This window comes from Dicentrarchus labrax, unplaced genomic scaffold (genome assembly GCF_905237075.1).
Source record: "Dicentrarchus labrax unplaced genomic scaffold, dlabrax2021, whole genome shotgun sequence".
NCBI classification, from domain to species: Eukaryota; Metazoa; Chordata; class Actinopteri; family Moronidae; genus Dicentrarchus; species Dicentrarchus labrax.
The window spans coordinates 9887570-9906733 of NW_026136703.1; the positions used below are offsets into that span (position 1 = coordinate 9887570).

General features: G+C 42.9%; 1 protein-coding gene across 6 annotated transcripts in view; it reads left to right on the forward strand.

Moving 5' to 3' along the window:
• LOC127358496 (AT-rich interactive domain-containing protein 1B) overlaps positions 1 to 19164 on the forward strand; it is a 174110-nt gene that overhangs the window by 44604 nt on the left and 110342 nt on the right. For 5 of the 6 annotated variants that reach the window (XM_051391654.1, XM_051391639.1, XM_051391649.1 and 2 more), the window contains exons 3-4: positions 1342 to 1506; positions 15216 to 15320. In XM_051391654.1, the coding sequence (XP_051247614.1) occupies positions 1342 to 1506; positions 15216 to 15320 (270 nt within the window). The remainder of the gene's footprint in view (positions 1 to 1341; positions 1507 to 15215; positions 15321 to 19164) is intronic. The other variant, XM_051391652.1, reaches the window with a different exon arrangement.

Genomic DNA, 19164 nt, shown 5'->3' on the forward strand with positions numbered 1-19164 from the left:
TAGCGAGAAGATTTCTTTTTTAACACCCACTCAAAGGAAGTTACTCTTCAAAACTATTTCTAACGTATTAATCTCCACTTGCCCTGTGCAGCCAGATCAGATTTCACTATATTTTACAGCAGCCATCAGTTTCAACAGGGCTTTTATGAGTGGGTTTTCTCACTTATAACAGTCACTGTAAAACTACAACTCTGGATGTGTGCTCTTTGCTTTTGATCCGACAAGACGGTGGTGTAGTAGTTACGTCACAGAGTCCCTATAATACTATCATTTGAGATATAAATCACTCTGAGAGAGAGAAAGAGAGAGATGCTTTTACTTTGCCAAGCCTGCCAAGGAAGATTTAAAAGGACATCTCAAAGTTTAGGACCCGGGGCAAACGGCTAGAGGAGGACTATGAGCTTTGCAAGCGCCCTCAAATTACAGTCTGTGTGTTTGTTTAATGAGTTTGTGGCAGCAATTTTGGTTGTCACTGGATAAAAAAGCAACATGACATGATGGGAAAAAATATGACATGAAAAGTGCTGTCAAACGGCTTCACCAGCGGTCGTAAATGTTGTTTAATAGTCTGTTCTTGGCTTTTGTGTGTGTGTTGTGTGTCTGTGTGAATGAGAAAAGCCCAGCCTCCATAGGAAATCCTAAGAGGAGTGAGGAGCACCTGGCGCTGTCTGTAGTCATAACAAACGACAAGGAGGGATTTAGACTACATTTGTATTAGTGCCAGCTTGTTACACGTACTCCCTGTACACATTCTCTCTCATAACCACTGTGTAATGCAGCATCGGCACTTGGCATGGCTTTGCCCTCACAAGTTAGTTTTTTTTAACTGCACTGCTCTGGAATGCCCCGGCTCATCCATGTGTCCCTCATTAGCTCTACGGCCTGGGACCGGCCAGCGGTAATATCCAACACACCTCATCCCATCTGTGAGCTGACCGAGACAGAGATAATGTAGAGGGGGGATGCATTTGGCAAGCCAGAGGACATAAAGTTAGACTTCTCTGCAGTGTGAGTTCATTAGGCAGACGACTGCTGGGAGACGGGTGGCAGCCTGGTCTGAGCTAAATTAAGAACTTTAGCTCAGGGACAATCAGATGGAGTGGAATATGGATCAAGGCCAGTTTGTAGAGGCCCACGTGGAATCTTTTGGGTTTTATTTTCCAATCATTCCAGGAGGATTGTAGGTTAGAAGACTCTACTACTTGTATGTGATAGTCTACTGTACTAATTGCACCTGACAGCCTATCTGCATTGCTTTTAATTTAAAGTGAAAGTTTTTCTTCAGCATCAGCTGTGACCTTAATATCTCCCCTCTAACTGTTGTGTGATTGGTCGTTTCAGCAGGTGGCGCCATATGGCCAGCAGGGGATGGGGGGTTACAGCCAGCAGCAGCAGCAGCAGCAGGCGGGGCAGCAGGGAACCCCTACGTACTTCAGCCCCCCTCAACAGACCCCTCCAGGCCCGACCCAGAGCCCCTACCTACAGCCTCGACCGCCGCCGCAACAGGTACCAGCGCACGCACACTCTGAGATCCACACACCCACTTTTACTGATTCCTGTGTGGAAAAACTGACCAAGACATTCAGCTGTAAACAAGTCTAAAGTCCCCTTTACATGCCATGAGCGAAACTGGAAACGATTACCATAACTCAATAAATAAATATGAATAAATATATCAGTTACAAATAGTTATGCAGATGTCACTTATCAGATGTCACATTAAGAATAAAATTTGAAATGTAAGCAGGAAAGGGATTTCATCCAAATCTTTCTCCATGGGTTGTATTTGAATATTTTAGTGGTGGTGTAGATTGAAGAGATCATCTTAAGGGATAAATGTTTGCCTGGTGTATAGGTTGCGTTATTCCCTAGCATTATTTATGAGAGATCTTTTAGGTAAATCTCACTCTGTGTGTTTCTCTGTATTTTCATATTCTCTCTCTCTATCAGACACACACACACACACACACACACACACACACACACACACACACTTACTTTACAGAAACAGGACATTTGAATGTAATAGTTCACAGATTTGACAGGCATAGTGTAGAAACATATATTATACATTTTCTATGTACACAAACCCGCCTGTGCAAACCCAGTCCTCAGTACAACAAAGGGCCTGTTCCATAGTTATGGATCTACACTTGTCCTGCCAAGTTTCAGCTTGATGTTCTGTAGAAGTTTTTCCAGTGGGAAGCTGGGTTCAAGCAGTTGTTTTTGGGTTGAGTGAAGGCTGCCCATGTGTTTCCCATCCACTCCGCAGCCAGAGGGATCTATCAGCCTGCATGAAGTGACTCTGGCTTACAGCCCTGCCCCGGATCAGAACAGAACAGAGCAGAACAAAACGGAGCAGGAGAACGAACAGTACAAGATGGGAGATATTACAACAGGACTGGACAGGAAAGGAAAGATCAGACAGAACAGGGAGGGAAAAGAGACAACAGGAAGAAGCAGAGCAGGAAAAGACAGAAGAGTTAAGTAGGTTTTCCCCGAGCCATTCTGCAAGATCAGTATCAGGGCAGATAAAGGCATGTTGTAATTCAACAATATTGGCTATATTAGTCCATATCCAATCATTTGTTTTTTGTTATCCATTGTGCTCTGGGTACACCACATGTCAAATACACCTGATTCCACTTCATTCAAATCCTAATGGAGCAGAAGAGAAGTGTAATGGCGTCAAGCACTGTGCTTAAAGTACAGTTTCGGCTCTTTACTTGTGTATTCTAAGTGTAAATTGACTCCACTACATTTCAGACGAAAATAAAACATTTGAGATGTAGTTCATGTTTCCTTTAAAGAATAGATTCGATTAGAATAGTATATTTTACATACACGGCATATAAACACCTAAAATATTGTGCATTGTTAAAGATTGCAATACCCAAGAGTATATTAATTAATTAAATGCAAACTCGCTACAACACCAAAATGTTGCTTACAGATGCATGCATCAGCAATTTAACATTCTGAGATCAAAGGTTATTATTGGTACTTACTTTGCTTGTAATCCTTACTTTATTCAAGTAAAACCAATGGTAAAACATTTGAAGCAGGAATTTGACTTGTGCTAGAGTGATTTCTGCTTTTATACCTATCTATGAACAACAGAAGAATGACAAAACAATATCGAGCTGTTTTAATGAAGATATCAACACTGACAGCTCATCCCTACAGGACAGAACTGTATAGAATACATAAAACACAGCACAGATCAGGATGTTGAAAGAAAAATGTGCTACGCAGAACCAATGAATCCCTGCAAAGAACAGCACAGAGCAGCATGGACAGCACTATTTTTCAAAAGTAATTTTTTTTTGGCCCAGACACCATGTCAGCCATTAGTAGTTCACAAATGTGAATAGACTTATTTAGCATCTGTACTAGTTGATGCCATTTGGCAGTGGTGTCGTTGTGTCTGTCTAGGTAGTTACACTGTGATTTACTGAGATGTAGTTAAACCTTCTTTTAGACAGCCTTGAATATTGAGCACACCAAGACAAATAGCCAAGCAAAAAGCTATTGTGAGCACAAAAGCAGGTTGTCAAAAAAGGAAATCGTTAGTCTTAGCATAGTAATTTTCATACTGAGCGAACATTTCAGCCAGCATGCCTTTTGTCTCACACTGAAAAAAAGCACTTACTCTTGTTTCCTCACTTAACATGCTGACACACACAGACCGTGCAGCCTACTGAACAAACATTATTCACTCTAACTAGGAGAGGCTGAGATCCATGGCCACGTTGACATTTTGTGACAGTAATGGTGTGTTTTCATCATCGGTGATGATGTGGCGGCAATTGACCCACGCTGACATTTATACACCAGGTAGTTCTGCCCAAGCACTCTGATTGGCCAAAGCCCTGTTTCACCTGTGCTGATAGGTCCCATATTGGTTGCTATGCCAACTGCTGTGGTGACCAGGGAGCTGCTTTCCCTCTGTTTTTCATTGTTACCGTATAAATGCACGCTACTGTAAGGGAAACTGTTTCAATCAGCACACATGCTTGTTAACGGCGCATAAAAGCCACAATTCCTTCAGCAGCCATTGCATCAATGTTGCATCCCGCTGTCTTTACCTTTAATCTAGAAATCCTTCCTACTGTATGTCTTAGAGCTATATAGCATTTTATGTCCCAGCAAACACAGCAGGAAATATGCCAACATCTCCTAATTCCTGTCTACTCGCCATCAAACTATAGATAAAACAAACTACATCCACTCTTTCCATCGACTGGGGGGTTCCTAGCTCCTAGCTCCCATACTTTCACATTTACATTACATTTTTACATTTTGGCTCCGTGTGGGGAATGAGCTTTAACAAGAAACCCAGATAGTAATGGACAAGTACAGTTAAAGGACAATCTTTCCAACTTGCAATTCATCTGAAACTTAACAGGGCAGATATATGCGTGATATAGCTGGCAATAGGCTAATAGGCTTTCTTGAGACAGAGGCAGGGGTTTTTTGCACCCCGCCACACCAGCTCCTTCTTGTGTAACAAGTGCAAAAAAATCCAGGTCCAAGCAGTCACTTTATTTCAGCAGTTTATGTTCAAGTAATTACTGAAAATGCACACTATTGATCATTAAAAAACATGACATTTTACACATAACAAAAACTAGCTGTGTGCGGTGGCATTAAGACAAAGTTAAATGTCCATCGATTGACTGAGAGGAATTTAGCGGGAGAAAGACTGCCAGAAAATACCAGAATAAATTTAAATAACAAAGAATCCAGGTCCCTGTCTTTGATTTTGGATCCAAGAGTAAACATGTTTGGAAATTGAACTTACACAGTGCAGTTGGCCAAGATTACAAATAGAAGATTTGGTGTACTTTCAGCTCAGCGCAGTATTACTTTCATTTTTCTGCTCTGAGTGAGTGTGCGTCTTTGTATCAGTTTTTGTATATGTGTGTCTATGTGTGTCTGTGTGTACACTAATCAGCCGAGTGTGCTGTAGCAATTCTGAGCTGTGAAAAGGTCAAATGGTGACCTTTCTCTGTGATTCTGGGCTGAAATGAGACATGATGTGAGCCACACGGAACGGATTACACGCACACACATACACACAATTGCAGGCGCATGCCAGATTAGGATGTCATTGTGGTTTTGACCCCTGTTTTTTGACCCTGCATTACTCTGAGAAATCCGAGCTGAAAAGTTCTTTATTTTGTTCTTCCGGCGCTCTCCGCAGTTCCCTTTCCCCCCACTCCACTCCCATTAACCCTAGCCAGAGGACATCCTCCAGTTGATGGAACTATTCCAGCTGCCTTTGACACAAAAGTTGCTCTGCAACCGACCGCTATTAGCTGGTTTTGTAACAAATCGAAGTGAAAATGCCGTCTTTCTTTGAGTCTATTGCACTGCTGTGACCTCATCTGATTGCAAGGAGCAGAGTAAGCTAAAAAGACATTTCTAAGACATCAAGGCTGATTTGAAAAAAAGAAAAAAAAGGAAATTTATTATATCGCAAAAAAATAAACGTGGGTGGTTGCTTGTGGTTTTTGAGTGCTGTGGGTGTTTGAGAACACCAGATATTTTTTAAATTGCTGATTGTGAGTTGTAGTTCTCAGAAACACTGACACATATACTTAATTGATTGTGAAGACCTTTTGACCTTATGCACTGCTGGGTTTATTGTTTAGATGTTAACATGTCATGTTCCACCTTCCTACTGTTGAATCAAGGCTCATTAAAATTGCAATATAAAATGATTTCTGCTTTGTGGACAAAAACTATTTAAAAGCCATAGAAATGTGGCCCCTTTTCTGGAAGTATATTTGTAGCAGACCTTATAAATATCATGACCATAATGTTTTTGGTCTGATTGTTGGCTTCAATTACAGCGTGAGACAAATCGCTTAAAAGGAGAAAATCGGTGCCCTTTCTTTTCCTCTTTCTGGCTATATTAGACTTGACGCATAACAGATGAAGTGCGTGATATTTTGTTACTGTCTAATACTTTCTACCTCTTAAAAACGGAAATGAGAGAGCTGTAATTTCAAGAATTTGGAGATTATTTTTTATGGCTTGTTTGCTTTATTGGGTAGTATACACCGGAGTGTGACAGGATAGACTGAGGGGGTAGAAAGAAAGGAGGGGAAAGGCAACATTGGCCAGCTGCCAGACTTAAACTCATAATGTTGTGAGAACATGGTACTGGCTTTGATCAGCTATTCCATGGAGCGCCCACTATTTAATTTTTCACCAAGAAACAGTGTGTTAAATTTATGTTTAGAGAGTAATTACATGTAACAGAATATAGCCTTGCCATGTTTTAGTATAATATAAACTGTGCGGTGAATATGCCATTGGGTGGTATTTGAGTGTATTGCAAAATTGTCTGGACCTGACTACTGGTCTCTGAAGAAGGAAGTAATTCCCTGTGACATTTACTCCCCCGTAGTGAAACCCTCCTATCCAGTCTCTTGTGTGAAACTGATCCCACCGGTCGTTTCCTCTATTGGCCTTAACTATTTCCTCTTCCTGTCAGAGAGTAGGCTCTGGGGAGCTGTGCTGGAGCATGGAGGAGCTCTCAGCTGATTGGAGGAGATGAGCTCGCTTTACAGGGACCTACATGGAAGGAAGCTGTTTCATTAGTCTAGATACTTCCTGGTGATGCTCATGAACACAATGTCACATGTCCACCATGTGGTGTAGACTTAGACTTAGGTTGGGAGGTCAAGCATTTAATAGTATTTTATTTTGAAAAAGACAATAAATGCTGGATGCGTGCCCTCCAGTGACATACCGTACCGTGTTATATGAAACGTTCAGAGCACTCGAAGGTTTTAAGATTTTACTGAGAGGTTCAAGATTAAAAACACATATCTCAAAAACATCAGCTTTTCTAAAGCGAATAAAAACAGCTCTGTGACATTTTTCAGGATTGAATTTTTAATTTAGAAATGAGTTTTATTTTCTCATTATGATCATTCTATATTCAAGTTGCTTTAAATATGAACAAAAGTAAAGTAAATAATTTTTTCCTGGTCTTTAGAGGCAGCTTTCAACAAAGCATAGGGTGCTCACATACTGGCACATCACCTGGGTCCTTTTCCTTTCACCACTTCCAGTGTGTCATTTCCTATTTCCTGTCTGTCACCCCTTCACCCCCAACCGACTGCAGCAGCAGGGCCTTTCCCCCACCCTCCGCCACCCCCACTTTTAATCACACCAGGTTAATTAAAAGGCCGTCGAGCCTTTCTGCGGCCTGCCCCCCTGGCTTTATTACCCCCTCGCTGTATACTTGCTCTGTTGCCTCAATCACCGTGCCTGCCCCCCAATGTACACACACACACACACACACACACACACTCTCTCTCTCTCACACGGAAATGGGAGCTCACCTTGCTGACGAGTTGGATGGACGGAGGCTAAGTTGAGGGGACAGAGGAAATGAGAGGCAGGAAGGAGTGTGCGTGTGAAGAGAGTGTGAATAGGATGTGGTGAGATTTGAGGGGAGTTTGTGTGTGTGTGCATGTGCGTGTGTGTGTGTGCAGGGGGCACTGTGTGTGGGTGGGTGGGGCGCCCAAAGTTCAATGTCATTAATTGGTCACCATTTGAATATTAAGTGAAGAACTCTGTTAATTAACAGGATAATAAAAGTGCTGCTGGCTGGAAGGGGGTGGACAGAAAGGAGGGAGGGAGCGAGGACAGGCTGTGGAAATGGAGGGCATATGGCGAGAGAGAGAGGAGGAGGTAGAGAGCGAGAGAGAGAGGGAGAGAGCGAGGCTGGGTGCGGGGTGATAAGAGGGAGAGAGAGACGTCCGTGGGTAAAGGTCTGGCAGTGGTAATTTGCAGAGAGCCGCGTTAATTGTCATAACCTTTTAAATGGCAGAGTTTATCGGAGTCCTCTAAATGTCCCTGCGTATCGCCACGGCAACCCTGGGCCTGCCGCTCTCCGATTGGCCGCAGCTGACGAGCACTTAAGCTTGATGAGTTTTCAGGCAGAAACTAAATGATAAAATTGAAAAAAACATATATATGTGTGTGTGCTGTATATGCCAGCTAGGTTTTATGTGTATGAGTGTGTGTGTGATAGTGTGTCTGCGTGTGTTTGAGACAATGTTTTTAATTTAGTGTGTTTTTTACCTCCACATTGACTGACACTCGCTAATTGCTCGACTAGAATCCGCCACTGTTTTTTTTCTTCTTTTTTTTCCCTTTTTTGATTTATGTTTGTTTTTGTACAGCCGAGCTGCAATTCAAATGCAAATGAACGAGAACAGGAGAGGTGTTTTTGGAACGGTTAGGACAATCATAATGGCTCAGAAAAAAAGGGGGCCGGTAGTTAGCGGCACAGCACCCTAGGGGCCTCATTTAGCTGCCATTTGTTAGGAAATGCCGCTACATTTGTTCCTGGATACAGACTTCACAGACAGAGAGAAAGAGAAAACACCCAAAAAAAAAAAAAAAAAAATTGTCAAAGTCAAGTTCACCAACACAACACTATTGTTCCTCCGTGCTCTAGCAAAGTCATGTGGGTGTACACCAGTTTGGGTGGATGTCCTCTTTAAATGTGAGCCAAAGCAACTGAAGTGAATGGGTGGATGGGGGTGGTGGTGACTTGTGAAGAGTGTGTGAAGTGAAGATGGTACAAAGAATGGCTCTTATTTGATTAGCCTGTGTAGAGGAATGGGAATGAAAGCCCTGGCAACGGCATCTGCAGCTAACACTGCTAGCTACGTCTGACATCGTCCCTGAGGGACGGCCTGTGTGTGTTTGTCTGTGCATTATTTTCCTTGTCTCTATGTGTGTTTTTCTGTTTATATGGGCAAGAATGAATGCTTGCTCGTAGCTGTGTGCACATGCACAATTTGTGTGTATAAGTGTGTGTGTGTCGCGTGTCAGAGCGCTGGTCCTCTCTTGTAGTCTCTTTGTGCTAAAGGTCAGAGGCATTGCTGAGATAGAATCCAATCTGAAGGACACAGCACTAGAACAGGCCCTGCTACAAATGGACCTATTAAGATAGGCTGGACACACACACACACACACACACACACATACACACAGAACTCATGTATATATGAGCACACACACACACACAAGCATCCTCGCATACACATATGCACATACAACAGCCCATTCTAATGGTCACCTTTGCCGTGATGATAATAATAGGCTGTACCCTGGAATAAATGCCCATCATTTACATGGAGTCTAACCAACGCACTGTTTTAAAAGGCAGTTGCAGGAGACGAAAGTAGGTCTGCTCTATAATATATTTCCAGCATATCTGACATAATCAGAATGTAACAGCAATGTTTTCCAAATATTCTGAAATGGATCAAAAGATGCAAGTGTCAAGAAAACATGAAAGACAAGCATATCATAAGCAAACGTTGATTTGTCACATTTTTTAGAACGTGGTGTAGCTCGCTCTCACTGCTGATTGTTGCTTCAATTATGGTTCAGTCAGCCTGATTGGTTTGAGTATGTATGTGTATCTGCAATTCTCAACCAGCGTGTGCGTATGTGTGTGTGTGTGTGTGTGTGTGTGTGTGTGTGTGTGTGTGAGTGTGAGTGTGTGTGTGTGTGTGTGAATGCGGGATGTTGAATATGTATGCCCCCACCCCATCACCACCACCAACGCCGCCTCTCTCTGATCTGTTAGTGCAGGGCATACGTGCAAACACACATAAATAAAGAAATAAAGGCATTCAGATACAGACTTCCCAACTTCATACCACTGTCTGACCCTTCCATTACAGTGTGTTTTCCCAATGACTGTGAGTATGTATGACAGAGTGTGTACGTGCCACTCAGGGTCTTGTCCATCAGAGGCCCCCTTGTCCTTGGGGTAATGTGGCTGTGGGTGGTGGCCAAATGCACTTGGGTTCATGGTGTGCATGTGTGCGTGTGTGGTTAGGCAATGTGTTGGGGAGGGGTTATGGGCCTCTCTCCTAAAGACATGCAATTAAGCTTAATTTTTAATGAATATTAATGGCATTAGCGTCAGATTTTGTGGAGATGTGCATCTGCCAAGGTGCAGGAGAAAAAGGGGGATGACTAATTCATTTGGTAGTCATGAGGAGAACGGCTGGAGACAAGGAGGGATGGGGGGGAGGGGGTTTTGATGAAGGGGAGCAGGGTGGAGAAAGGGATGGAGAAGGTGATAGGAAAAGAGTGTGAGGGATGTGGGAGAAAGCAAGAGATGAATGGGGCAGAGGGGATGGACAGAGAGGGGGGACGAGGATGGAGAAGGGCAAGGGAGCAGTTAAGACTGAGGAGAGAGCGACAGAAATAAATGTAATTAGGACAAAAGATGGGAGAAGCACAGCTAACACAGAATAGAACTGAACTGAGAAATTCATTTTATAGTAAAATGAGAGCCACTATGTGACGAAAACACAGAGATCCACAAAGTTTATAAAAGCAAGATTGCCCCGAGCAGACAATGCCAGTGGAAAAAGGGATTAAAAAGCAAGCATGTTAAAATTTTGAAAAATAATGCTGAAGTATAGTTTGAAGTAATCCACATCTTTTTCTCGCCGTCTTAAAAAGAGGACATCCAGACAGATGTCAGCCAAAATCAGCTTAACGTAATGGCTGTGCATTTTTTTTGCTCTTGCTGTTTTCTGTTGTGACAAGTGGTGGCATCAAATGTGCTTTGCTTTCTGTCATGCCAGTTCCATCGCTTGTTTTCCCGGGCAATCAAACTCATACAAGCAAAGCAACGTTTCACCTTGCTCCCCGCTCAAATATAGCGATGGAAAGTGTGCAGTGCAACCGACCAAAAAGAGCCAGTACAACATTCTTAGATTAGGTGTGAGCCAAGAAAGAAAGAAAGTGTCAAATTGGTTGTGTGTCAAGGTTGGAATTACTGTTTGGGGCAGAATTGTGGCCTAGATTTCTTTTAAACTAAAAGACTAAAATTATCGCACTAGGAGGTGTTGTTCCATGTTCCACAGCACCACTTGACCTTTGACCTCTGCTTGGAGCTAAAGGAAATTTCTCCTCTGGGATTAACAAAGTCTAACATCATACTGACACAGATTAAATTACAAGCCGGGCCTGACTACTCTCCAAGGCGAGTGCTTACAAGTCTCATATTCCAGACAATCGTCTGCGCGCAACATCGACATGTTCCTGCTTTTCCGAACATTTCACACTTCCAGACAGACTCCCGTTCCTGAGTGGCTGGGATTAACACGGTGCTGCAATATTGATTTACGTCCGCATAAAGCCTCTCCGGCTCTATATATTACACCACATTCAGCAGTCATCTATTCAATCAAATCTAATATTACACTGCCTCTCCACACAGCTGTCTAATAGCATTTAACTCACAGTTTGATTCCTGCATTCCCTCATGTACTTCAAACGCTTGCCTTCAATATCCTTCATTCGTTTCTACTATGCCAAGATGAAGTCTTTTGAAAAGCACGGAGGATGAATGAGCGTGTCTCTGTGTGTGTGTGTGTGTGTGCGTGTGTGTGTGTGTGTGTGTGTGTGTGTGTGTGTGTGTGAAGACAGGATTAGCTGTGGCCTAAGGCTTAAGGTATGGAGTGGAGTGTATTTTAGAAGCTTCTAAATTAGCTGGGAAATGGGATTTTGAGACAATGGACTGGAAAAAACTCAAATGAAAGGATGCACTCGCAGCACTACTTCATTTGCCTCTGATGTTCTTTCGCTCTCGCTTTTTCTAGTCTTTTTTCACTTTTCTCTCTCTCTTCATCTTCCCTCTATCTCTCCCTGTGCCATCCTGCCCCCTTCTTTTCTCCCTTTTCTATCTCTTTTGCATCTCAACTTCTGTGTTTCTCTCTCAGCATCTCTCTGCCTGCCCTCCCCCTCCTCCCAGTCTCTGTTTCTATCTCTCTCACCCTCTCCGTCCATATTACAGTTGACAGTGATGATGTAAGAACGTGAGTGTAAACAGTAGTATGAGGCTAACCTCACACTGACCCACTTAAAACGGAAATCCCCTGGAGTACGCACGCACACACACACGCACGCTAACATGCTCACACGCACACACACATACACACACACACACACTACAGACTCATATGCCTGAGTAAATATTAGACTTGGGTCAGCAGCCACTCTTCTGTTCTCATTTCACTGTCTGAGCAACTATCTGTCCATGTGTGCATTTTTATCTGTGAACTGAACTGTGCACGCCCGAGTGTGTGCGCACCACTGTCCACCAATTAGAAAGCCGCTGCACATCTCCTCTCCTCTATTTTCTTCTCCTCCTTCCGCCCCTCCCCCCTCCTTCCCCAGGCCTTTATTTACCTGTGGAGGTGTATTTGTGTCTGAGCCGGGGTTTCTGCTTCAAACGAAGAACTTCCGACCATGTAATAAAAGCCTGACGTTTGGCGTGCATCCAGGCTCCCATTGATAAACACGGGGGCTGTGCACACAAATGCAGGGTTTGCCCAGGGCCCTGACGAGGAAACTAGCATGGCTTTGTTTTTAAAATAGCGCCTCCGTTCTTTGCTGCGATCCTGTTGTTAAGTGTCTCTCTGCACCCACCCACTTATGGGATGATATGTGATACAGTGATTGAACCACATCTGGGTGAACAGGGTTTCCCCTCTGGCTTTTAGATGTGGTTAGGGGCATGTTGCTGGGTTTTTATGTTATGATTGGAATAAGGGGAACTATATTGTGGAAAGATTATAGCTTGAGGTTCAATTTACTTAACTGACTATTTGTGTTGTGATTTATTTGAATAAAACTAAAAAGGTTTTCAGTTACACTATTTGTTCCGTCTAATGTACATCATCTCTTTTTACAAGAGAGACCTGAAAATAAGAACACATGCAACAAGACAACAAAGCGAACACACAATCACTTTTATTAAAAATAGGTAGAATGGGTAGAACTGAGGAATTATTATTATTATGTGCTTTTTGTCACACTTTATATATACAGTGCGACTTTGCTTTTGTCACTTACTGTTTACATTGAACCTTATATTTAATGAAATTAGTCAAAAAATAAAGAACCTCATTTACAAATTTCCCAAAATGAGATGTAGCTTAACATTGATCAACACAGCAATGAATGTGTCATTCTTTTTTTATTTTTGTTTTTATTTTTCCTTCTATGTATGTGTTAATTATTTATTTAATTGTGCACTAGTAGAATTATTATTAAAATATCACAAACTTAAGAACATTTCAACTCACATTTGTCTCCCTCCTGTATCATGTTTTGCTCCATCTGTCACCCAGAAATATTACGAATTGTGAAAGCAGGACACAAGCCTTAATTCTCCATCTATTAGCTGAGAAAACTAAAGTCCTGATAATGGTTTATCCTAAATTAATTCAGCAGCCCTTGAGGAGAGGGCTCAGTGAAACAATGTGATAATCCATATTGAAAAATATGAAACAGATAAACCTTTGAAACATATTCAGGGACCTTACACTAAACAAAGACACTGCAGGACCAGATTTAGGAGCACAGCTAAAGGGAGACGAGGCTTTACAGTAAATCAGTGGGTGCAGCATGTCAGTAACAAGAGTTAGGCGTTCACTTCATGCTAAGAGCAGTATTTTAAGTGTCCACCACATGCCTACATGGATAGAATAACTGACATATCAGGAAACATTAGGATATTTAAAATGTTCTGTATTTTTAGAATTAGTGCTTCAGAGATTTAATTGGCTAATAATTGAAATGTGGATAAGAGAGGACTACTCTAGGGCATTTAAGGTCATTACATTACCTTTTCTTAATAATGCATGAGTGAATACATTTACTTTTTGTCTCTGTGTGTGCACAGCTGCTAATGCAGCGTGCAAACTGTGTGCATAGAGTAACTTTACAGGTAAGGTAGAGAGTGTGTATAAAACCTTCAATCAGATTTCATAAAGATCGTACAAAAGTACCGAATTGGTATCATTCACCCTGGATGCACAAATTACGACCCATTTAATGCTCTAATAATAGATCCATTTCACATGATACATCTCTTGCTGTGAAGGATAATCTTCTGCTATAAAATTATATCACCTAGCTGACAGGGATATTGCCCACCTACTACAGTATAATCACACAACAGATAAGAAATCAAACTGTGGGGAAAAATGGATTTTGATAGTAAAAACCTTAACACCCCGTATGTGTAGGTGTGTGTGTGTGTGTGTGTGTGTGTGTGTGTGTGTGTGTGTGTGTGTGTGTGTGTATGTGTAACATAAATGTCTGGCTGTGTGTATGTATGTTGTGTCTGGTTGTGTGTGCAAGCACTCGCGTGTGATCTCTCGTCGCGTCTTGCCGATCAGTTATCACTAATCCTTCCACTCAGAGCTCTTTAACAAGTTGCTATTGTGTTGCCGACGCTTAACATGATGGAGGAACGACCTCCGTGGTGAATGAAAAGAAGAGGGAGAGAGAAGGAGGGAGAGATACAGAGGGAGGGAGAGGGAGAGGGCAACACCTCCGACAATGGGGAGAAAATTGGTTTACACTAGATAGGCTTGTGATTACAGAGGAAAAGAAAATGACTTAGATTGAACAATAGGACTGAGCGTGTGCATTGGTGTGTGTTTGTATGTGTGTGTGTATGTTTCGAGGATTAGTGGGTGGTTAGGCTGGGATTTGGTTGAAATGAATTGGCGGGTATGGTGTGCTGATGGGTGTGTGTTTGGATGTTTTTCAGTCTGTATGTACTGTATCAGTGTGTGTGTGTGTATTTCCTTTTGCAACGTGTTTTGTTCTGACTTGATCTAGCTGGGAATCAGAGTCTTCATTACAGCCCTTTAAACCTGAGACACACTCAATAGTCCAACTCATTTCCTCAATCTCTGTCACACACATTTTGACAATTTTGATCATATCAGAAGAGTGTTGTTGCCTACGCCATGACAGTGTTTAGCAGGAGAAGTAATGATTTCAACGGCAAGGATAGTGCACATTTAAATCAGTGTCACTACCAATATTTGAAAGAAAAATAATGTGTGACTTCATAAATACAAATATTTTTTTTTTAGCAAGACTCACTTAAAACTTACTACTCATACACAGAGGACACTGTAATGACAACGTTTTGAAATTACCTAGAGCACTTTTCACTGCATTATATGCTGTAATTTAGTTTTTTCCTCCCATAACTGTCAAAACATATAATATATAGCATTTTTAATTTAGAATCCTCTACGGAGCTCTAATTTATTGGCAATACACTGTAGAATAAATCATTTTAATTTATCGATCTTAGATTTTAAATGACTCTCTTCGTTCCTTTCTAGGAGGCCCAGCAGGAGACCTACAGCACCAGGGGTCCTGCACCAGGGAACTCCGGGAAGGCCAACAATGAGGATGGCGTTTCCCACGACCGCCCGTCCAGTCTGCCGGTGGGTGAAAGTTCTGCCACCAATAAGCACAATGTATCACAGAATCTGACACATCCAGCGTTACACACGAGGGAAAAGATTGTGTGTTGTTGTAACACACACCAAACAAACAAACATTTGTTTGCTTGTCTTCCTCCACCTCCTGTATTGCTTACTGTCTTAGCATTCAGTCATAAGTATTTCTGTCAAATCAGAGGCCTCCGCTCACCCTGTGACCCGCCTATTTGTCTCACGTCCCATGGGAGACATGGATTCAACTGCTCGTTTCAGAGCTTATGTCTTTGTTTTGACTGGCGTCCATGCCAAAGGCAAAAAAGGCCACATGTATCAGCCCGTGGTCTAAGCATCATGCACTCACTCACACATTACACCCACATGCACAGAAAAGCATATGCACAGACACAGACATTCTTGCTAATGCATGCACACATGCAAACCCACACGCGTTTGGCATTTGGGCGAGCTAAAAATCGTTAAGCAGGTTGACTGGAGGAGTAATTGAGGAATGCTGAGGCCAGGCTGATCTATGAGCGCAGAGAGATGTGGGCTGCTCCAGTTTTTTGGCTAAACTAATCGGTTTTTACTCTCTATCGTTCCTCCCCTCACAGCTCCTCAGCACTTTCAAGAATAGAATAAATAGACATTTGCAAATGGTGGCAAATATTGGCACTGCTTGAGGTGTGTGCTGTTTAATTTACCAGATACTTTGGAACAGCCTCAGGAGTGGAGGAATAAACTGCAAGAAAAGCTAAATTAAGTGTATGAACTCAAATGAAGACATAATATTTTCCGTATACTGATACGTATAATGAAAGTCTTGGTCGTCCTCTGTCTTTTAACTGACGGTTCACTCTGCTTTTTTCAAATCAGCGGCTGATTTATCTGTCAGTTTTCTAAGTGATTCCTACTCACACACTCTTTCTATCTTTTTTTTCCTCCACTCTACTAGTAGTATGTCATCTGCTTTATCTTGACATTTCTCCTTTTTTTTTTTCTTTCATTTTCATTCTCCCACACTCTTTACCCCACCCCCTTCCCTTTTTTTGCTGTCTTTTCCTCTAAAGTAGCATCATAAAAGCTTCTTTTCCCCCTCGTGCTATAATGAGAAATGGCCTTGATGTATCAGTGTGTGAATCCGGAGTGAGAGAGCAAGGCGAGGCGAGGAGCCACTGCAGTCGCGGAGGCCGATCTATTTGAACCACCACTACTATCACCCCCATATTCCCTCGCCACTTTAATCCTGGCGTTTTACCCCTTGGGTTCTCCGTGTATTTTCACATCCCATCCAAAGCGCGCGGCTCGCCGAGATCCTAATCGGCGGCAAGTTTTGATGAGAGAGACACGGTTGAGATGGATAGATAGAAGGGGAGAGAGAGAGAGAGAAAGAGAGAGAGAGAGAGAGAGAAGGAGAGAGGAACTGCACGGCATTTGCCAGGCTCTTCCAGCAAGCTGTCACGGCAGAGATGTAACCGTTCCCCCCCTCCCCCTTCCTCCCCCTCTCTCTCTCTCACTCACTCTCTCGCCGGCGTTTGATGTCAGATCTAAAGCTGCTGTCATCTTTTTTCCCCCCTTTCTCTCTGTCAGGAGGGAGGGAGCGCGGGTCGGCAAAGTGTCATGTTGTTGTTTTGGGACGAGTCTGCCGTGTGATGTGGCGGGATTTTTGAAGGGAGACCAAAGGGAAAAAGTGCTTTAGTAACTTATCACAAATGCAAGTCACACTGCCCCTTGTGTCTTTTTAAAATGTAATGTATTGGAGATAGAGCATTTCTTGTATTCCAGAGCATTGATCACTTAAATGCTCCAATTAGACAAACACACCAAGCACTAGCTTGTTAGTTCAACATTAGCGTTGCTGTTAGTGTTGACCATCTATCTGCATTTCTGTGTAGCTTTGGCAGTGACGTTAATGTTCATGTGACTCTTCAGAGCATGGCATTAACATTGAATTCTGTTGATTTTCTGTCATAGTGCTTCTAAGTATAATGAATGAATGAGACATTTCCGTTGTAAGAGCTTTGTCGTCTGCTAACAAAGCCCTGTCTCTTGATGTCAGCAGTCAGCATTTACTTTAGCATTTACCAGCAGCTTTTTCAGCGTATCATTTTAAACTAACCTGGCATTCACCACACGATTTTCAATATTACCAGTACTCCTCTTCAGATTTTTCTGGTCTAGCTGAGCCTGTTCCTCCAGTTCCACACAATAGAGTGAAGAGCCAGACCAGAGATCGTCCGTTGAGAAGATGAATCACTAGATAATGAAACTTTTTAGCAAAAAGTTGGCAGTAGCCCTCACATGTTTTCTCTGCTTTGCAGTTACAGGTCACACAATGAAAGGGAAAAAAATACAGAAATGTAAATGTTAACTAAAGGTGACACCAACATAGCTTTTTTGATTTTTTTACAAAATGTAAAAAATCTAATTTACAATATAATTTGTTTCTCCAACCAGAGGCCCTAACTTTTGACAAATGATACATGGCTGTTTAGATTTCACAGAAAGAAAGAATGATGCTCTTCTTTGAGTTTTTTAAAATGATCTTGATCTCCCCACAACAGGTGTGGCAAATATAGGTCAAAAGGTAACATGCCATGTAGGTTACTGACAGGGTGTCGCAGAGCTGGACTACATGATTGGCACATGATGACATGTTGACTGCTGCCTTGTTATTTTGTGTTGCGTGTGGCAGGTGACGTTCCTCTTGTGAAAATAGAGGAAGGAGTGAGAGCTCTGTGTTATCCTCCTCTCTTTAGCGCCCTCGGCCCTTTGCATCTTTTGCCTAACGTCGCTAAGCAGAGCCAGTACTTCCAGTGCCACAGTGAGGTGAGGAGCCAGGGCTTTCATACCCACATACTCACTAACCCACCCCTCAACCCCGCCGCCACCCCCGTTCCAGTCACTACATGTTCCCTGCTCTCCGGCGCTCCCCTGACAGCCTGCCAAGCTGCCGCGTAGCCTCCCATCCTCTGGGACATGGGAGAGGATGGCCAGCCATGTGGAAAGACAGAGAGAGAGCTGGGGGTGGGAGGGTGAGGTGAGATGAGGAAGGGGAGGGTGGAGGGGTGAAGAGCAGGATAAGAAAGAGAATGAGTAAGAGAGAGAGAGAGAGAGAGAGAGAGAGGGCGTGAAGCGGTGAAGTGAAACGTGGTTATCTTTTTGTCACTTGTTCAGGGTGAGGGATGTTGAATTCAGGCTATGGGGTTCCGGCAGCGGCATGTTATTCACACTAGCATGTGCACACACACACACACACACACACACACACACACACACACACAGACAAAAATATTTTTGTATGTCTTTCAGTGCTCATTTGCCCCTCCTTGACTTAGTTTCCATCGGACAAAAGGGAAAATTCTGAAACACTATCTCTCCCTCGCTGTCTCTTCCCTCTCAGTCCTGTCCACCTTGCCCTCCTCTGTTTTTCCGAGTGTTAGGTCGTGAATGATTGACAGGGCACAGCTGGAGAGGCCTGCCCCCCTCCCCTTTCTTTCTCCCCCTCTCTCTCTACAACCACACTTGCACAGACCTCTTTTCTCACAAACATGCATACACCACACACTTTGATACACATTCTGTCCTCCGCGAGCCGTTTTCACACACCGCGACTGTATGTGTGTGTGTGTGTGTGTGTGTGTGTGTGTGTGTGTGTGTGTGTGCTCTATCAGAACATGTCAGTCAGGCTGCCTATATAGTATGTGCTCTCACTCTGGCTCTCCACACTGCTGTGTTTTATTTTAGAGTCCCCAGGCAGGCAGACAGGCCAGCAGGCAGCGCAGAGTAATGTCATCCAGCAGGGTTAGATTCAGCCTCCACATTAGTGCACACAGGGGGGAATGAGAGG